The sequence below is a fragment of the Chiloscyllium plagiosum genome, chromosome 3 (assembly GCF_004010195.1).
Source record: "Chiloscyllium plagiosum isolate BGI_BamShark_2017 chromosome 3, ASM401019v2, whole genome shotgun sequence".
NCBI classification, from domain to species: domain Eukaryota; kingdom Metazoa; phylum Chordata; class Chondrichthyes; order Orectolobiformes; family Hemiscylliidae; genus Chiloscyllium; species Chiloscyllium plagiosum.
In genome coordinates, this window is record NC_057712.1 from 22,284,067 (window position 1) to 22,301,452 (window position 17,386).

Genomic DNA, 17,386 nt, shown 5'->3' on the forward strand with positions numbered 1-17,386 from the left:
TCAACAGTTGATGCCACCGAATATGCTTAGCACCCACAGCACAAGTAAGGAAAATCAAAGGTTAAGCTGAGGATAGATGAGAATGTCGAACTTGGAAAACCAACAGATTAGGCATGATCTTATTGAAGGGGGGAGCAGGTTGTTTTTTTCATTTGTGCACAGGATGTGTGTGTGACTGGCTGGGTCAGCATTTATTGCCCAACCCTAATTGCCCAGAGAGCAGTCAGGATCAACCATTTTGCAGTGCCTCTAGACTCATATGCAGGTGAGCCCAGGTCAGGAATGACTGCTTTCATTCTGTGATATAGCCATTAATGATTACCAAACTTAATGGGTTCCTATGACGATTGACAAGGGGTTACATCTTTGCTATTAGACTAGGTTTTTATTACAGATTTTCATTGGATTCAAATTTCATCATCTGCCATGGTGGGATTTAAACCGTTGTCCCCGGATCATGAAGCTGAGATTTTGGATTACTGAGTCAGTGACATTATCATTAAGCTACCTCTGCTTCTAATGGTACACAGATTTATGTGAAAATTTATACATTGTTTGAAATATCTTGTTGCAATCAGACATTGCAAAAAATCTTTTAGATCAATGAAATATGACATTACTAAGTAATTGTACTGAAGAAGGCGTTTTCACATGTTATTCCTTAAACTAAATTGGAAAAGTACTGAGAATTTTAAAAATGCTTCATAAGATATAGCAATTCTTGAGAGATATAACTTCCAACAGCTACCCTATCAATTTCCTGCATATAAAAATTCAATTAAATCTGCACATGACTTCAAAGTGAATTAATTATTAGATCGTGGTGTATATATATCACATCTATCACAGTCATTGCTGAGGAGGATGATAGAGTGCAAAAAGCCACTTACATTCACAGTTACCAGGCTACTTCATCAAAGGAACAGGGCAGATAAATTATTTTGTATGTGCACCAAACTGAAGGGCACTTTGTCCTGGTCCAAAATAAATAAGAACACAAGAATATAAGAAATAAGAACTAAAATAGATCAGATCCTTCCTCAAAACTGCTCCATCATCCAATATGAAATTAATTGATCTTGGGCCTTGTGTCCTTTTTCCTGCCCAGTCCTCATATTCCTTGAATCCCAGAGTGAAATAAAATCTGCCCAACTCAGACTTAAATATTTTAAATGATGGGGCATCTGCAACAGGCTGGGTAGAGAATTGCAAACATTCAGAACATTTTTAGTGAAGGTGTTTTTCCTTACCTCAGTCCTAAATGATTAGCCCCTTATCCTGAAACTATGCACCCCTGATCCAGGTTCTCAAGTCAGGGAAAGTAACTTCTCAGTATCTGTCCTGGTGAGTCCCTTCAGAATCCCATATAGTTCAACAAGGTCACCTCTCATTCTTCTAGGTTCCAGTGAGTATGGGCCGAATTCATTCAGCATCACACAAACTTGTCATTCAGTGACTCATCTGATTAATCTTTGCTTGACCACACTGATTTCATTATTTTTATTTTATTCTTTTATCAATTTTGAATTATCAACTGGAGATGACTGATGGACTTTGGAACAGTTAGGTTAAAAATAAAAGAATAGACCAAACAAGCTTTGTTTGTTTGTGAGTCCAGGCCTGGATGCTAGTTGCAGACTGAGCCTTGATTAAAAGGTTTGAGTAGACACAGCGACCCCCAGGAAGAGCATTGTGTTTAAACAGATAGCAGAAGTTGGCTGCTAACCTGACTCTTGATACTGGCAAGTCTGTCGGAGACCCTATGTTCAAATAGATGGCGCGTGTTGTATGGTGACTGAGGCCTTGGGAACAGTCATTCAGTCAGTTCATCAGAGTGAAACTTGAATTCAAGTGTTTTTTCAAACTATGTTTTCTGAAAGATGTTTCTGGAATGCTGCTGAGACAGTATGAAGTTTTAATTCTCCCGTCCTAATCTGATATGCCAGCTTCCAGAAGCCCAAAGACAGGAAAGTTGAGTTAGAAGATTTCGCTGCTCCTTAAATGCTGCCTGAACTGCTGTGCTCTTCCAGCACCACTAATCCAGAATCTGGTTTCCAGCATCTGCAGTCATTGTTTTTACCCCTTAGAAGTATTGCTGCCTTTACCTGGGCAAACTGAGAGATGACCCTAATCAATATTTCAGAAAAAAAACAGCCAAGGAGAGCATATTTATACCTATGAAAAAAACCATTTCAGTATCCGGGCCAGTTTTGTTATTTTCATTTATTTATCCTTTAACTCTGTTTGTTTGCTTGCCTGTCTTTTATATGAATGGGGCTAAAAACAAAGTTTTCTAGTTTCAAGCAAAGTCAATCAACTTACCGTGCTGTTTAACCTCCTGTCTGCTAATGTTAGTTTGTATTAATTTATTAAATTGTTAAGACTTTTGTTTAAGATAAAAAACGAAGTCTGGAAATTAATCATTCACAAAGTCTGGGATTGGTTATGCCAAAGTCTTGTTAGGAACTGTTGCAGTGACTATTTGGGGTCTTCGATGGTTTACTTTTTACTGTGTTGTGAATATAGAAGTAGAAAGGCTGCTTTAGTTCTGCAGTTTGTCTCCATGTCGAAACAAAATCCAATGCAAATACACTTTTCTTTAGATAGTTATGAATCAGATAAGAAATAGATGGCTTTAAAATCATTCCAGATGAATTTCAGACACATCACTTTCCCAAAAACTACGTAAGTAGATCTGTCATATTTCTCCATTTCATGCCATAGACAACACATTAACAATATTTGCCCATCAGGAGACTAATCAGTAAATTGGTGTGAGTTTCAACATTATCTTATCACCTTGAGATGCTTTACAACAATTATGTATACTACTGATATGGTAAGTGTGCCTATCTTGATGCACATTTGCAGATGAGTTAGAGAAGATACACTTTACAGTACATTATGTCCTAAATTTACATCAAACTTCAAACCACATTAATGAAGTTGCAGCAAGTTAGTACCCTGAATTGACACTAAATATTTGGAGAAACTTCAAAGAACAGCTGGATCATGTTTACAAAGAAGTGAAAGACAACTCACACATCATAACAGATCATCTGCTATAGTTTTTTCAATAAAATATTATACTAGAAACAAATACAGACCTGTTATTAGCACATGCTATAAATGCAACAAAATAGGAATTATTTAAAGGACAAGATAATAACTAATTTATCAATGTAAAATCAAACATATTCTTTACCTTTCCACCTCAACCAAAGATTATATAAGTGTTCATTTTTGGAAAAAAATAAAACACACAGTCAGAACAGAGATTCATTCAAAGTTCACGAGGAGAGCTGGTTCAAAGAGCACCTGATAATATGTGCACTCTGGAGAAATATGAGGATTTTGCTGTGTCTGTTGTAGGGAGGATGAAGGAGATTCTTATCAGAATTGTGTTTTTAAATCAGAGAGCTCATTCACCTCAATGACTTTGATGTTTAGCTATTTTTAGAACATCTTTTCAATCTGGAGGTCACTGCAGACTCGCATTTATTTCTTGATTTGCACAGGATGAGGGCATCAATGGCAATTGATTGGCCCCTTAATTTCACTTCATGCCTTCAACCTGTGCAAATCACGAAATAAATGGTGTTCCGCAGTGACCCCAATCCTATCCTTGTAACCCTACGTTTCCCATGGCTAATTCACCTAGCCTACGCACCCTTGGAGCTATGGGCAATTTAGCATGGGAAGGATGTGCAGGTTAGGTGGATTAATCATGGCAAATGCAGGGTTACAAGGATAGGATTGGGGGCAAGTGGGTCTGGGTTGGATGGTCTTCGGAGATGCGGTGTAGACTCGATGGTTTGACTGGCCTGCATTCACACCGTAGGAATTCTATGATTCTATGATGAAGTTAGAGGAGAGCCACCTTATTGCAGTTCATGTGGTGCAATTAGGGAGCAGTCCAAGATCTCGAGCTGGCAACAGTGAAAGAACAGCAATATATTCCCAAGTTAGGATGATGTGTGACTTGGAATACAACAAAAACACAGCCTATTTTTGTTAAATATAATCATTTTTAATTTTTATAAAAAGCAAGGAAGAGCTTTTAAATGAAATAGATATTAATTGTGATATACTCTCCCATTTAAAAAAGAATGAACAATTTTAAGAGCGAATCAATTGGAGCTCAGTGAGTGAGCCAGATGGACTGCAAAGCAGAAGCTCACATTCCACTGAATCTCTCAGCTATTCAGATACAGAATCCTATCCAACTGTCAGTATCTCAGAAGGAACAACCAACAAATCACCATGAAACCAGGATCTCGATTCTTCTAATAGGCTAGTACTAAAATGAAATCTGATTAAATATAAAAACAATAAACTCTTGGAGCAAGCATATATATAAAAAAAATAAATGTTTCAAAATAGTTTAAGAATAGACACCAACAACATCTTGCAGAAGAAATAAAATCATGTATTCTTTCAATTTATCTTCCAACATTCATATCCTGCATCTACAAGATGGACAAACCAGAAAAAAAAAACACTTTTATACTTGGTCAAAGAATGGCAAAAGCCACAACTACATTCTAACCTGATCAATAGGTAGATCCACCCTCATGTCTGCATCTTCTCTCACCTCAGCAGCACCCTGGGTTTCTTTGCGAGGGTCTTGAGCTTTAAATACACCATTGTCTTCTACATCAAAGACAATATTCATCTTGTTACATACAAACAGATGTTAGCTTTACACATTGCAGTTGTGCTTTCAATGAAAGCCATTTGCTTATGAAAGTCAAATAAGCCAGAAAAGTTAATGTCCCATTATGTGTATATCAACTTCAAACACATTTATTGAATGATATTTCCAATAAATGGCATCATTTTTATTTTCACACCAACTCATCAACAATATGAATTTCGCTCTATAGTTCTGAGCTCAAAAGATAGCAGCTATGATGAAATTTTCCAACAATTTCTTATTCCATTAGAATCGGATGATCTCTAGTAAAGAAAGTATCATCATTTGCAGTGATTATCTGCTAGTGTCCATCTTTACAATGAGTGAGAAGATCTGGCCAAATGCTTGCCACTTTTGACTCTACCAAAAATCAAGCAGGAAAACTTCAGAGCTTAGTACCATATAACAATACAAAATTGCAGCCTTTACATGATTTTTTAAAGAATAGCATTGTAAAATACAGCAAGGGGCAACACAAGGCAAATTGTACATGTGTTTTCTTTTCCTTTTTCTATATGCCACTGAGCAGTGAGGGAAAAGTGTTTCTTAAATAAGAGGGCTGATTTTAACCATTAAAATCTATTCAATTCAAGTCAAATTGGACAATGTTATAGGAAACAAATTTCTTCAGAAATGAATTGCATTTAAATTTGATTTCAAGTGCCATTTTGCATCTTACCATAATCTGTCAAAGGATCAGTTGAATGTTTGTGGTGTTTGACCTTCATGGGTTTTGCACGGAAAATAGGGTTTTTCTCCCTCGAAGGCTTTGCTTCCAGATCTTTTGGTTGCCCTTGCACTGACTGGGGAGGTCCCACTTGTCCATCTGTTGTAGAATGGGAGCTATCACCTTCAGACTAGAAGTAAGGAAGAGAAACACTTGCCACGTTCTTAAAAATGATTTTGTTTTATTTCTGTACAAAAGACAGACAAAACAGCTTGCATAATTAACATGCGGTGCAAATTCATCTTACATTAATCCACTTTTAATGATGCATAGAGCTCATTGGAACAGTCAGTCATTGATTTTCTCTTAATTCCTGTCCTGTTTCACCAAACAGTCTATCAATCATGGAGCCGGACAACCTCATGATTTACTGACCGATCATGGGAGTGTAGCATTTGCAAAAGCTCGTCATTAGATTTGGGAGCGTTCAGGACTCTTGTTGCCAGAACTAAAACATATGCAGAGAATGATCATCTAAGTAATTAATCCCCTCCATTTATATTTTAAAATGTCATTATAACTAACTGTGAGATGGAGAAGGGGACTAGAGTATATACTTGGGGTACAGTCCAGTTCTGAAAAATAATACCCTTTCAGTCAGGTTTCGTGATGTCTGGAAATTCTCTTTCATATAACTTCTTAAAAAAGAGAATTCTTTGGATATTAGAGAGCTCACAAAGATTACATACCTCATCTCAAAATGTAAATGTCTTTCATCAATTTACTGAGACTTTATTGTCATGTTCAGGCTTTTCTTGTGCTAAGCCACATAAAGGTCTGTTAGCAATGTGAAATGGAACGTATTTTAATTTTTGGCACTGTTAGTGGCCAAATCTATTACATCAGTCAAGTGTGAAAGCAATGATTTGTATTTATATAGCAGCTTTAATGTTGAATAATGGCCCAATGTACTTCACAGAGGTATAATCAGAGAAGAGGGAAAGTGTCTTCTTTCTGCCCTAATAACATATCTTACACTCATCTCCAGTTTATATATTCCTTACTAGCCACTCTCATGACTCTTAGAAAGCAGGGTGAGACCTGAAGTAATTCTTGATATGTTTATCTGTTTTGACCAATGTTCAAGCCTGCCTTGACTGAGTCCAAAGACTTTAAAGAAGACAATGTGAGAGAGATATATTTGAGGCAATAGTCCTCAGCATCACTTCAGAGCATATTAGCTTTGAAATAATATTGATGAAACATACATGTATTCTCACAATGTATCCTAACACATCTCCAAAATGGTGGTCCCTCCCTGCATTATGATAATCACTTCCATGTCTCACCAAAGATTTTTGTATTTTCTTAATGAAATTGATTAATCGTATCTATTTTGTGATGCGAACTGACATTCTTGGGAAAGTGGGTTGAGAATTTCACAACTCACCTGAAATGAGACTTGTTACAATGAAAAGGAAATAGTTGCTGTGTAAATCTGAGCGGGATTCAAATTCTAATCCTGACAGAAAGAACCATACTCATCTAAACCAACCTGGTAGTTGATCCCAAAGCAAATTTACCATAAAGAGCAATTGGCTTAATTAGTAATTCTTCAAAGTCCAAATAACTCGATTTATCACTGAAGCTTTTTGCTGCAAAGACAGCATGTTGCTCGAACGAGATTATAAAAGATTCCTCATTTTATCTCTTTAGGGGTGAAATTGATTGCAGCTACAAATTCAAAATTAGATAATGATGAATTAACATTCTTCCATGCACACTTCCATTGGAATCAATGGAAATGCTGTTGTGTATAATGGGCTGCCAACCTACTATGAGCCCATATCATGCCACTAGACCAGACTAATTGCACTCTGAAATCTGAATCTTTACTCTTTGAATTCCGGACTGTTGGTTCTGTATCAAAATGAAAAAAAATCGTGTTATGTAACATGAGCATGCAAACTCTTAACCTTTATGTATGAAATTCTGTTGCCTGCTAATGGCTCCGATAACGTGGTAGAGGAAGAAACTTTACACAAATACAAACAGCATTCATATTGATCAATTAATATTGGCCAAATATGAAGAGGAGTTTGCAAAGGACAACAGAAATAAAAACATTTTTCTTTGGAATTGTCAATATTTTAATTATGCTGGAAAAGCGCAGCAGGTCAGGCAGCATCCAAGGAACAGGAGAATCGACGTTTCGGCACCTGCTACGCTTTTCCAGCAACACATTTTCAGCTCTGATCTCCAGCATCTGCAGTCCTCACTTTCCCCTTGAATATTTTAATTATATCAAGCCTGGCCCTGTAAGTAATAAGTCAATTCCAAACAATAGTTAATAATCAAAATTAAATTCTGCCAGATGAAAAAGTATCATTGAGGTAACGTATACGAGTGTTGTGAAATTGGCCATTGATGTTAATGGAAAAGCAAATTAGTTCAGGGTAAAAGACGCTGGTAATTCAGCACTAGCCCATTTCTCTCTGCTGACATTTGTTGACTTTAATCCTGAAATTTCCAGCACACAGAAGCTGCCATTGCACAAGTTCACAGTGTCAGTACAGCACTGATACCCGAAAGGGTGACTGCTGTATTGTAAGCTAACTACTGGTGGAAAATGACCAGTTTACCTGTTGGGGAGAGGCCAACAATCCAGAATCACTTGATCCACCATGAGAAGTTTGCTGTAGCTCAAACTGAGGGAACAAAAAATAGATAAATTGCAATTTGGTGGAATTACAAGTCAGAATTTTGAACAGGGGTGTTAGCCATCCGAACAGCAAAAACAAAAATCATAAAAGATTGGAGTATTTCAAAACTACACAACAGGGCACTGCTGATTATTACAGGCTACAAATTCTCATAGATTTCCTTTCATTTTTGTTCAGAACAATGAACAAAATGTTCAATATATTCTTCATAAAGACATTAGCAATATCCTATTCCCCTATTAAATATATATTGCAATGAAGTTATTGGCTCTTTGAAAATTTTATGTTACACCCACTTTACACATGTATTTCTAGTTTTTTTTTGCATTTCTAAACAGAGACAAAATGGTGAAACAGAAATTTAAATCAAACGAGTCTGTGTGCAATTAGTGACATAATCCCAAAGAGTGCAGGTCAAAAGAAGCAGCTGTGGATGTTGTTGATACAGAGTAAGAGATCTATAAAGCAATTTAAGATTATTTTCACCAGGTAATAGGTCTGGGTTGTCTCGGTAGCTAATAGCTAATTTACCTACTGTCACATTAAACATGTTTCTGTTATTGTTAAATCCTGAACAAGAGACAGTTCTAACCCACATATCAATACTGATTGCTCTCAAAAAGATATCAAGAACTCGGAAACTTTTTTTTCCTTGAATGCTATAGAATGTGAAAAGGTCCAAAATAATATTTACAAACAAAAAACAGAAATTGCTTTAAAAACTCAGCAGAACTGGCAGCATTTGTGGTTAGAAAGCAGAGGTAATGTTTCATGTTGAGTGAAGAGTGACTGGACACAAAACATTAACTCTGCTTTCTCTCCACAGATGATGCTGCCAGTCCTGCTGAGAATTACCAATAATTTCCATTTTATTTCTGATTGCTAGCATCTGTAGTTTTTTTTGTTTCTTTTTGTTTTGTGTTTAATTCACTGCCCAATTTCTTCCAGGTATGCCCATCTTGTAAAAGTTCTGTTCCTCTCTCTAACAGGATTTCCATTCTTTTTTTTTCCTTGTTCACACTTGTGTTGTTACTGCTATTGATTGATAAAGTACTTGTCAAAATTTGCTTCCACAGCCACATCATATTCCTCAATGTCTGCCACCAGCTCAGACTCATCTCACATGGGTTCCAACACAAATTTCATCCTTTGTGGTTTGAATCGACTCAGGATCACAGGTATCTCCATGATATTCAACACTTCTCAGACAGCTGTTCTCGCCGCCCCCCAGAGCTTGTAACTTGGGAATCTTCTGGCATTTTAGATACCCAGCAATCTTTCCTGATAATGCTCTGACAATCCCACTGCAGCTCTACTGGCCAATGTGTGGCTTGCTACCAATTTGTGGGCATCTTGCCTGCAATCCTACTTAAATACACTATTACCTACATCCCTGACCACTCTCTTTCAGCTCGTGGAAAACTGGCAGAGTTAGGGTATAGCCAGAGATGTGGGCCCAAATCCCACACTTTTGCTACAGCTATCTGAAACTGGATGATCTCCTACATCCGTTTCTTGTTCTATTATTTGTCTGCAGCTACTTAGCATCGTGCTGTAATTCACATGCTTACTGTTGCTGTTCACAACATGACTGCCAATGTTGCTGAATGAAGTCATTTATAATTGTGCCAATTGGCAGTAAGTACAGCTTCCTATGTGGTTTAGCAGGCTTGAGCTGTGAGGAGACAAATTATTCATTGCTTCTTCCTCAAAACAAATTAACTGAACTCTAAGTACGCATTTCCAGACAGTTAAAGGGAAAACTCCTTAATTGCTTTTTATCTCATTTGAGGATCATCTTCCCTTACCAAACAATAGGACACATTAGTGGTTGCCTCAAAAAATTGAAACATTTAACAGAGTTTGATAAAAAATTTAAAGAAAACGGCATTGCTCAATTTCAAGTAGATTTTTTTTTCTCTGGCAGAGAAAATTCTGCAACGCATTAATACAATGAATTCTGGAATAGATATACACATTCCTTCAAGGAATCATGCCTTTTAATTTGTCACTAATGACCCTTAATTTTGAAATCTCTGGTTCGAGATTAGAATAAAACCGAGGTAGCCTATTAGAGTGAGTGTTCTAAATGAAGAATTGGGCGCAAGTTCACAAAACAAATTGGACTGAACTTTGATAATCCTGACAAAACATGGAACTAAAAGTCTAATGATGCTCATGAACATATTGTCAGTTGTCATGAAAACGCATCTGGTTTACTAATGCCTTTTTAAGAAAGGAATACAGCCTTCCTAACCTGGTTTGCTTTACATGTGACTCCAAATCCACAGCAATGTGATTGACTCTCATATGAGCAGTGGATGAGGACTCAGTCTTAACGCAATGGAGTTTAGATGGATGAGAAGTGATCTCATTGAAACTTACAGAATATTGAAAGGCCTGGATAGAATGGCGTGAGATGTTTCTACTAGTAGAAGAGACTTGGGCCCAAGGGCACAGCCTCTGAGTGAAAAGATGAGCCCTGAGAATAGAGATGAGGAGGAATTTTTTCATCGGGGGGGGGGGTGGGTGAATCCATCGAATTCATTGCTACAGAAGGCTGTGAAGGCCAAGTCATTGAGTGTCTTTAAGACAGAGATAGATAGGTTCTTGATCAGTAAGGGGATCAAGGGTTAAGGGGAGAAGGCGGAAGAATGTGCTTGAAAAAAATATCAGCCATGATTGAATCGAGAAGCAGAATCTGCTCCTTATTCTGCTCCTGTATCTTATAGTCATATTGTCTAATTATCACCTGAAATAACCTAACAAGCCACTCATTGTAACAAACTACTAAAAGCTCAGAAAAAAAGAATGAAAATGCTCAGCCCACCTGACATCAAACTAGGCACCAGAGAAAACAAAGGCAAACTCAACACTGTTAAACCTGAAAACTCTTCATTACCAACATCTGAAGGTTAGAGCAAAAATTGGGAACGTTGTCCTACAGAATGATCAAACAACACTGAACAGGCCATGTCTCAGACAACACCAATGCTATCACCATACCTGAGTATGTCCTGTTCAATTGGCAGGACAAACCTAGCAGAAGTACAGTGGTATACAATTGGGGTGAGGGGTTTGGTACAGTGGGTGCCCTCAACATTGAATCTGGATCTCTTGAGATTTCATGGCATCAGGACAAACATGGACAAGGTAACACCCCTGCTGATCTCCATGTAATATTCCTCCTAGCCCATTGGCCGATAAATCAATACTCCTCTGTATTGAACACCATCTGAAGTCAGGAATGAGAAGATGCTGAATCTACATTGGGTGAGGGACCTCCACGGCCATCACCAAGAATGGATCAGCAACAAACACACTGACTATGGTGGTTGAGTCTTAAAGGAGGCCTTGGGTCTGCAACAAGTGGTGAAGGAACAAACAATAGGGAAAAACATACTTGACCTCATTGTCTTTCATCTGCCTGCTGCAGATGCATCTGTCCATATTGATAAGTGTAATCACCACACTGTCCTTGTGGAGTCAAAGTCTCGCTTTCACATTGCGAATACCCTCCATCGTGTTATGTAGCATTACCACCATGTTAAATGGATAAAATAATGTAAGAGCTTTGCTATGCATTAGGTCCATATGTAGAAATTTCCCCTTTTCATTTGACGTGTTCCATGGATTGAGACGCACAATTCCCTGTTCTATCATGGTTTCCAGTTTCCACTCTTCATTTCATTAAACTTTGCAACCAGATCCTCAATCACCTTCCTCGGGGAATTGTACAACTGGAGAGTGGAAGGTGCTCACCACTTCCTGAACCCTCCAGTGCGTATGCCTCTGGCAGCTGCACACCACTTCAGAGTCTGTAATTAAGGGACGACCTTATGATCCTTGCTTTGTGATCCTCAAGCCTCATATTCAACAATCTGGACATGGCCCACAGGATATGAAAGCTGCCTTGCTGCTTCATGGACATAGACCTGGAGATGTTGGAGGATGATGGAGAGGAGCTGACTAGCATTGCTTTTCAACTCAGACAGCTTGAGTCCAAATTGCAGCACAGATCGGTGCTGCATCCTAGTGCAGCAAGATGAAAGTCAGTGATTTACAGTGTCCCCATCCTCCCTCTGCTCCTCAAACTCACAGGCCTACTCCTCACTAACTCTGTCATTACACACACCTTGCACCAAGACAATTTGACAGAAGTATGCAAGTCTTGGGTGTCCCTGCGCTCCAAAATGAAGTGTTGAAAAGCTGAAGTGGTGTCTGAGATGGTCTGAGAGCAGGAATGTGGTTTGTCTGGTGGTTTGCTGGAGTTCACATTCTTCCTGTTTTACTTGATTCTACAGACAAATAAACACAAACTGGTGACAGCTAAAGTATCATGAAAACAATGGAAACAGTACCGTAACTTGATCTCTGGTTATACATTTGTAAAAATCTTGGGCAAAATCTCACTGGGTCTAAGTGGCATGGACAATGGTGAGATGTGTGGTTGACTCAAATGAGAAGTCTGATGAAGTCTATCGCAATAGTGGGGACACCTTGCTCCACCTTTTATGGATTTGCCAAGCAGTGAACAAATTTCTAGCAAAGATGTGGCAAGTTTCCAATTAAGGTGGTATTTGGTTATTAAGCACCTTAATAATGTCGCAATTTTCCTTGTTAATATTCACCTTCCTGTATTAACAAATGTGCCAAACAAGTTAGAGAATTTTTGACATCAGCTTGCTACTTGCTCCAAAGGATCTGAATGTTGAACACTGGACAGCAACATCTCAGGGCACACTCAATGGGCACTGGCCACATGAACCCAACAGACACTGGCTTTTGGCATTCCTGTTATGTTAATGCTTCCTTTGGAAGCAGGTATTCTACGGCATGTGGACAAATGGTAAATCCGAACAGGAGTACTTTATTGGTGATGCTCACACCTCCACAGATGGCTCGAGAATGCTGTCAAGCTCCATTACTCCAGGTCACCTGACCAGTTCTGTTAAAGAGGCAGTACCCCCAACTACATGCATCATAATTCCAATCTCCTTGTGCATCTCTGAATCACTTATGGGAAGATCTGCACTTCAGTGCTGCACTGGCAATTACGCTGCAATGCTCAGAATGTACAGCGACATGCACCGAGCTCATAGACTGGACCAGGTTGGGCTCTTCACCCACTGTCCTTGTGCTCAATCACCCTGAGCCTACCTGGATGTTCACAATATCCTTCTCTTGCATTGCAATGCCTTTGTGCACTTTGCACCCAAACAAAGATACTAGGCTCATATTACTTCTGTCTTGCTTCGCAGTTTAGCACAAGCACAAATCCAGGAAGCTTATCATTCCCAGCAGGCCTCACTAAAATCAAGTGGGATAACCTTCACTCCGTGGATCCCAACACAGTCAACTTCAATACCAGTCCAGGGCCTTGGAAACAGTCAGTCAGTCAGCCACCCAGAGTGGTCGAAATCAGAATACTCTCCAACAAGGGGCAAAGAACTGAATATTGGGCAGACCACCATCTGTCTTCATACTTCCTATTCTATTGTGGACTGACGGAAACCTCAGAAGTTCATTAGTGTGCAATAATACACAGGAATCCTGGTAGTTCATCTAATTATTGGCAGTAAAGATAGTATGACACGAATTTCACAGTCAATAGTGAAGCAAAGGTACTTGATGTCAAATGAAATTTAGCAATTTCTCATGTGGATTTGAAACAAATACAAAAACTCTGGTTGAACTCTTCCTCAGAAGTCATGCCTGTGGAGTACTGTTAATGAGTACCTCAGCACAAGCTGGAAGAACAGCACCTCATTTTCCACTTGGGAACTCCACAGGCTCTGGAGTCAATATCAAGTTCAATAATTCTAGGGCTTAAAGAACCTTCTTCTGTGTCCTTACCCCAACCCACACACAAAAGGCTTGTTATTATATGGTCCACTATTACACACAACCTATTGTTATCCATAATTGTCCCTAATAGTCATGATTCGGAGATGCCAGTGTTGGACTTGGGTGTACAAAGTTAAAAATCACACAACACCAGGTTATAGTCCAACAGGTTTAATTGGAAGCACACTAGCTTTCGGAGCGACGCTCCTTCATCAGGTGATTGTGGAGGGCTCGATTGTAACACAGAATGTATAGCAAAAATTTGCAGTGTGATGTAACTGAAATTATACATTGAAGAATTGATTGTCTGTTAAGCCTTTCATCTGTTAGAATACAGTGATAGTTTCACTTCTTTCATGTGTAAATCACAAAACCCTTTTTTTTTAAAGTTGCATTCTCGGGTTAGCTGTTAACAATGGTGATAGCTAGACAATATGTTGAAGGTGTTAGCCCCCTGTGTTCTCTGTCTATGACCTGATGTTTAGATTGATTCCAATCTAAAAAGTGAGACAACAGAGTTTCACATAAATTCATGCAGTTCTTGAGCTCAGAGTTCTACATGAATGTATGTGGTTTTTGGGCAAAGTGCAATGTAACTCTGAAAGTACCAAAAAAATTCACCACACAAAATATATGTGTGCATGTGGGTCTTTGTCTGTCTGTGTGTGTGTCTGTCTGGGGTGGGGATTGTGAGTGTGAGAAAGAGTGTGTGTGTGTGTGTGTGTGTAGTGAGTGCAGAATGTCTTAAGTCTGTGAGGGGGTGCATGTGTGGGAGTCTGTGTGTCTATAAGGGTGTGTGGGAGTCTGTGTGCGCGTCTGTGTGTATCTGTGTTCATGTGTATGTGAGAGTGTGTGTGTGTAGGAATATCTGTGTGTGTAAGGGTTCATGTCACATTACAGGTGATCACCATTGCACTACACACACACACACACAGATTTTCCTACACACACACACACTCTCACATACACACGGACATAGATACACACAGACGCGCACACAGACTATAACCTGGTGTTGTGTGATTTTTAACTTTGTCCCTAATAGCACCTATTCATTTTCCCAGGCTCCCTAATAGCACCTATTCATTTTCCCAGGCTGATCATTATCCACTCCATTGTCTGTCCAACTGTTCTTCTCTCTCTTTGGGCTCGATCTCCACCTATTATTTACTCCTTAAACCCTCCAGTCCCACCCTATCTTCTGCACAACAAACAACCTTTTCCTAGCTACCATCAGTTCTGAGTAAGAGTCACTGGACCCAAAACATTAACTCTGGTTTCTCACCACGGATGCTTCCAGACATGCTGAGCGTTTCCAGAAATTTCTGTTTTTGTTACCGTCAATGATTCGCTGCTTCTTCACAGGATGCACTGTTTGAAGTCCCTCAAAACTGAATGAATTAGAAATCACTGAACTCACAAGAACATATCCTTTAATGTTTTTAACCTCAAAGTACAAAATCTTGAAATGGTTACGTCTTGTTGAAATGAGTTTTTAGCCATGTCTACATTCCTGATTATTTCAGGGAAACTTCAGTGATCTGAAAAACTTACATAAACTTTCTAGACTTTCAAATTTCACCATTATGATATTATTTTAAAAGTATGTAAAATTCTGAGTCTTTTTGTCTAAAGGATAACCTGCCCTTACCTTAAATCCATGTGATGCTCACACATTTGTTTGTTTCTCGTTAAATATTTCTAAAAGTGAAGATTAGATTAGATTACTTACAGTGTGGAAACAGGCCCTTCGGCCCAACAAGTCCACGCCGACCCACCGAAGCGTAACCCACCCAGATCCATTCTCCTACGTTTACCCCTTCACCTAACACTACGGGCAATTTAGCATGGTCAATTCACCTAACCTGCACATTTTTGGATTGTGGGAGGAAACCAGAGCACCCGGAGGAAACCCACGTATACACGGGGAGAATGTGCAAATTCCACACAGAGAGTCGCCTGAGGCAGGAATTGAACCCGGGTCTCTGGCGCTGTGAGGCAGCAGTGCTAGCCACTGTGCCACCGTGCCGCCTACTGAAGGATAACAAATGCATTCTACTGCCTGGTTTGTTGACTTTGTAAATACTTTTTTTTGTTCATTCACAGGATGGGGGCATCACACCCTAGGCCAGCATTATTGCCCATGTGGTCATTTCAGAGTCAACCACATTATGTCGGTCAAGAGTCACATGTAGATCAGACCAGGTAAAGATGGCAGTTTCTTTCTCCAAAGGACTTTAGTGAATAAGATGGGTTTTTATAACAATTGATTCAGGGTCAAATCATTAGACTCTTAGTTCCACCATCTGCAATGGTAGAATTTGAGCCAGTATCACCAGGATATTATCTGGATTAATAGCCCAGGGATAATATCACCAGGCCATCACTTCCTCTGTGACGTCTGTTTGATGACACTGTTGTAGTTAGACACCTGATGGTCTCTTCACTTGGCACCTTGTGATGGGAAAGGGGAAGTTCGTATTAGAATAAAGATAAAATACTGCATATACTAAAAATCTGTAACAAATATAAAGAATGTTGGATAAACTCTGCAGAAAAAGTCAAACCGGAGTTTATTCAACATTCTTTGTATTTGTTTCAAATGCACATGAGAAATCATTAAATATTCTGCAGCATCAGGTATAGTTAGTATAGTTAGTAGGAGATATAGTTAGTAAGTTTGCAGATGACACCAAAATTGGAGGTGTTGTGGACAGCGAAGAGGGTTACCTCAGAGTACAACGACATTTTGATCAGGTGGGCTAATGGGCTGAGGAATGGCAGGTGGAGTTCAATTTAGATACATACGAGGTGCTGCATTTTGGAAAAGCAAGTCAGAGCAGGGCTTATACATGTAATGTTAAGGTCCGAGGGAGTGTTGCTAAACAGAAAGACCTTGGAGTGCAGGTTCATACCTCCTTAAAAGTAAAGTCGCAGATAAGGTGGTGAAGAAGGCAGTTGGTATGCTTTCCTCTATTGCTCAGTGCATTGAGCATAGGAGTTGGGAGGTTATGTTGCGGCTGTACAGGACATTGGTTAGGCCAATGACAAATGACAGGCAAGAGTAGACATTGGGCCACTTCAAACTGATGCTGGAAGCCTAGTGATGGGAGATAAGGAAATAGCAGGAGAACTTAACAAGTACTTTGCATCAGTCTTCACAGTGGAAGACATGAGTAATATCCCAACAATTAAACGGAGTCAGGGGGCTGATTTGAGTATGGTTGCCATTACAAAAGAGAAAGTGCTAGAAAAGCTAAAAGGTCTTAAAATTGATAAATCTCCTGGCCCCGATGGGCTACATCCTAGAGTTCTGAGGGAGGTGGCTGAGGAAATAGTGGAGGCGTTGGTTGAGATCTTTCAAAAGTCGCTGGAGTCAGGGAAAGTCCCGGATGATTGGAAGATCGCTGTTGTAACCCCCTTGTTCAAGAAAGGATCAAGGCAAAAGATGGA

The 17,386-nt window shown here is 39.2% G+C and overlaps 1 protein-coding gene across 9 annotated transcripts in view; it reads right to left on the reverse strand.

Annotated features, from left to right (window-relative positions):
- Nucleotides 1-17,386, reverse strand: part of LOC122541600 (doublecortin domain-containing protein 2) — a 128,217-nt gene that overhangs the window by 16,632 nt on the left and 94,199 nt on the right. For 8 of the 9 annotated variants that reach the window (XM_043678504.1, XM_043678468.1, XM_043678529.1 and 5 more), the window contains 3 exons: nucleotides 8,006-8,071; nucleotides 5,376-5,553; nucleotides 4,550-4,653 (listed from right to left, as the gene is read on the reverse strand). In XM_043678504.1, the coding sequence (XP_043534439.1) occupies nucleotides 4,550-4,653; nucleotides 5,376-5,553; nucleotides 8,006-8,071 (348 nt within the window). The remainder of the gene's footprint in view (nucleotides 1-4,549; nucleotides 4,654-5,375; nucleotides 5,554-8,005; nucleotides 8,072-17,386) is intronic. The other variant, XM_043678520.1, reaches the window with a different exon arrangement.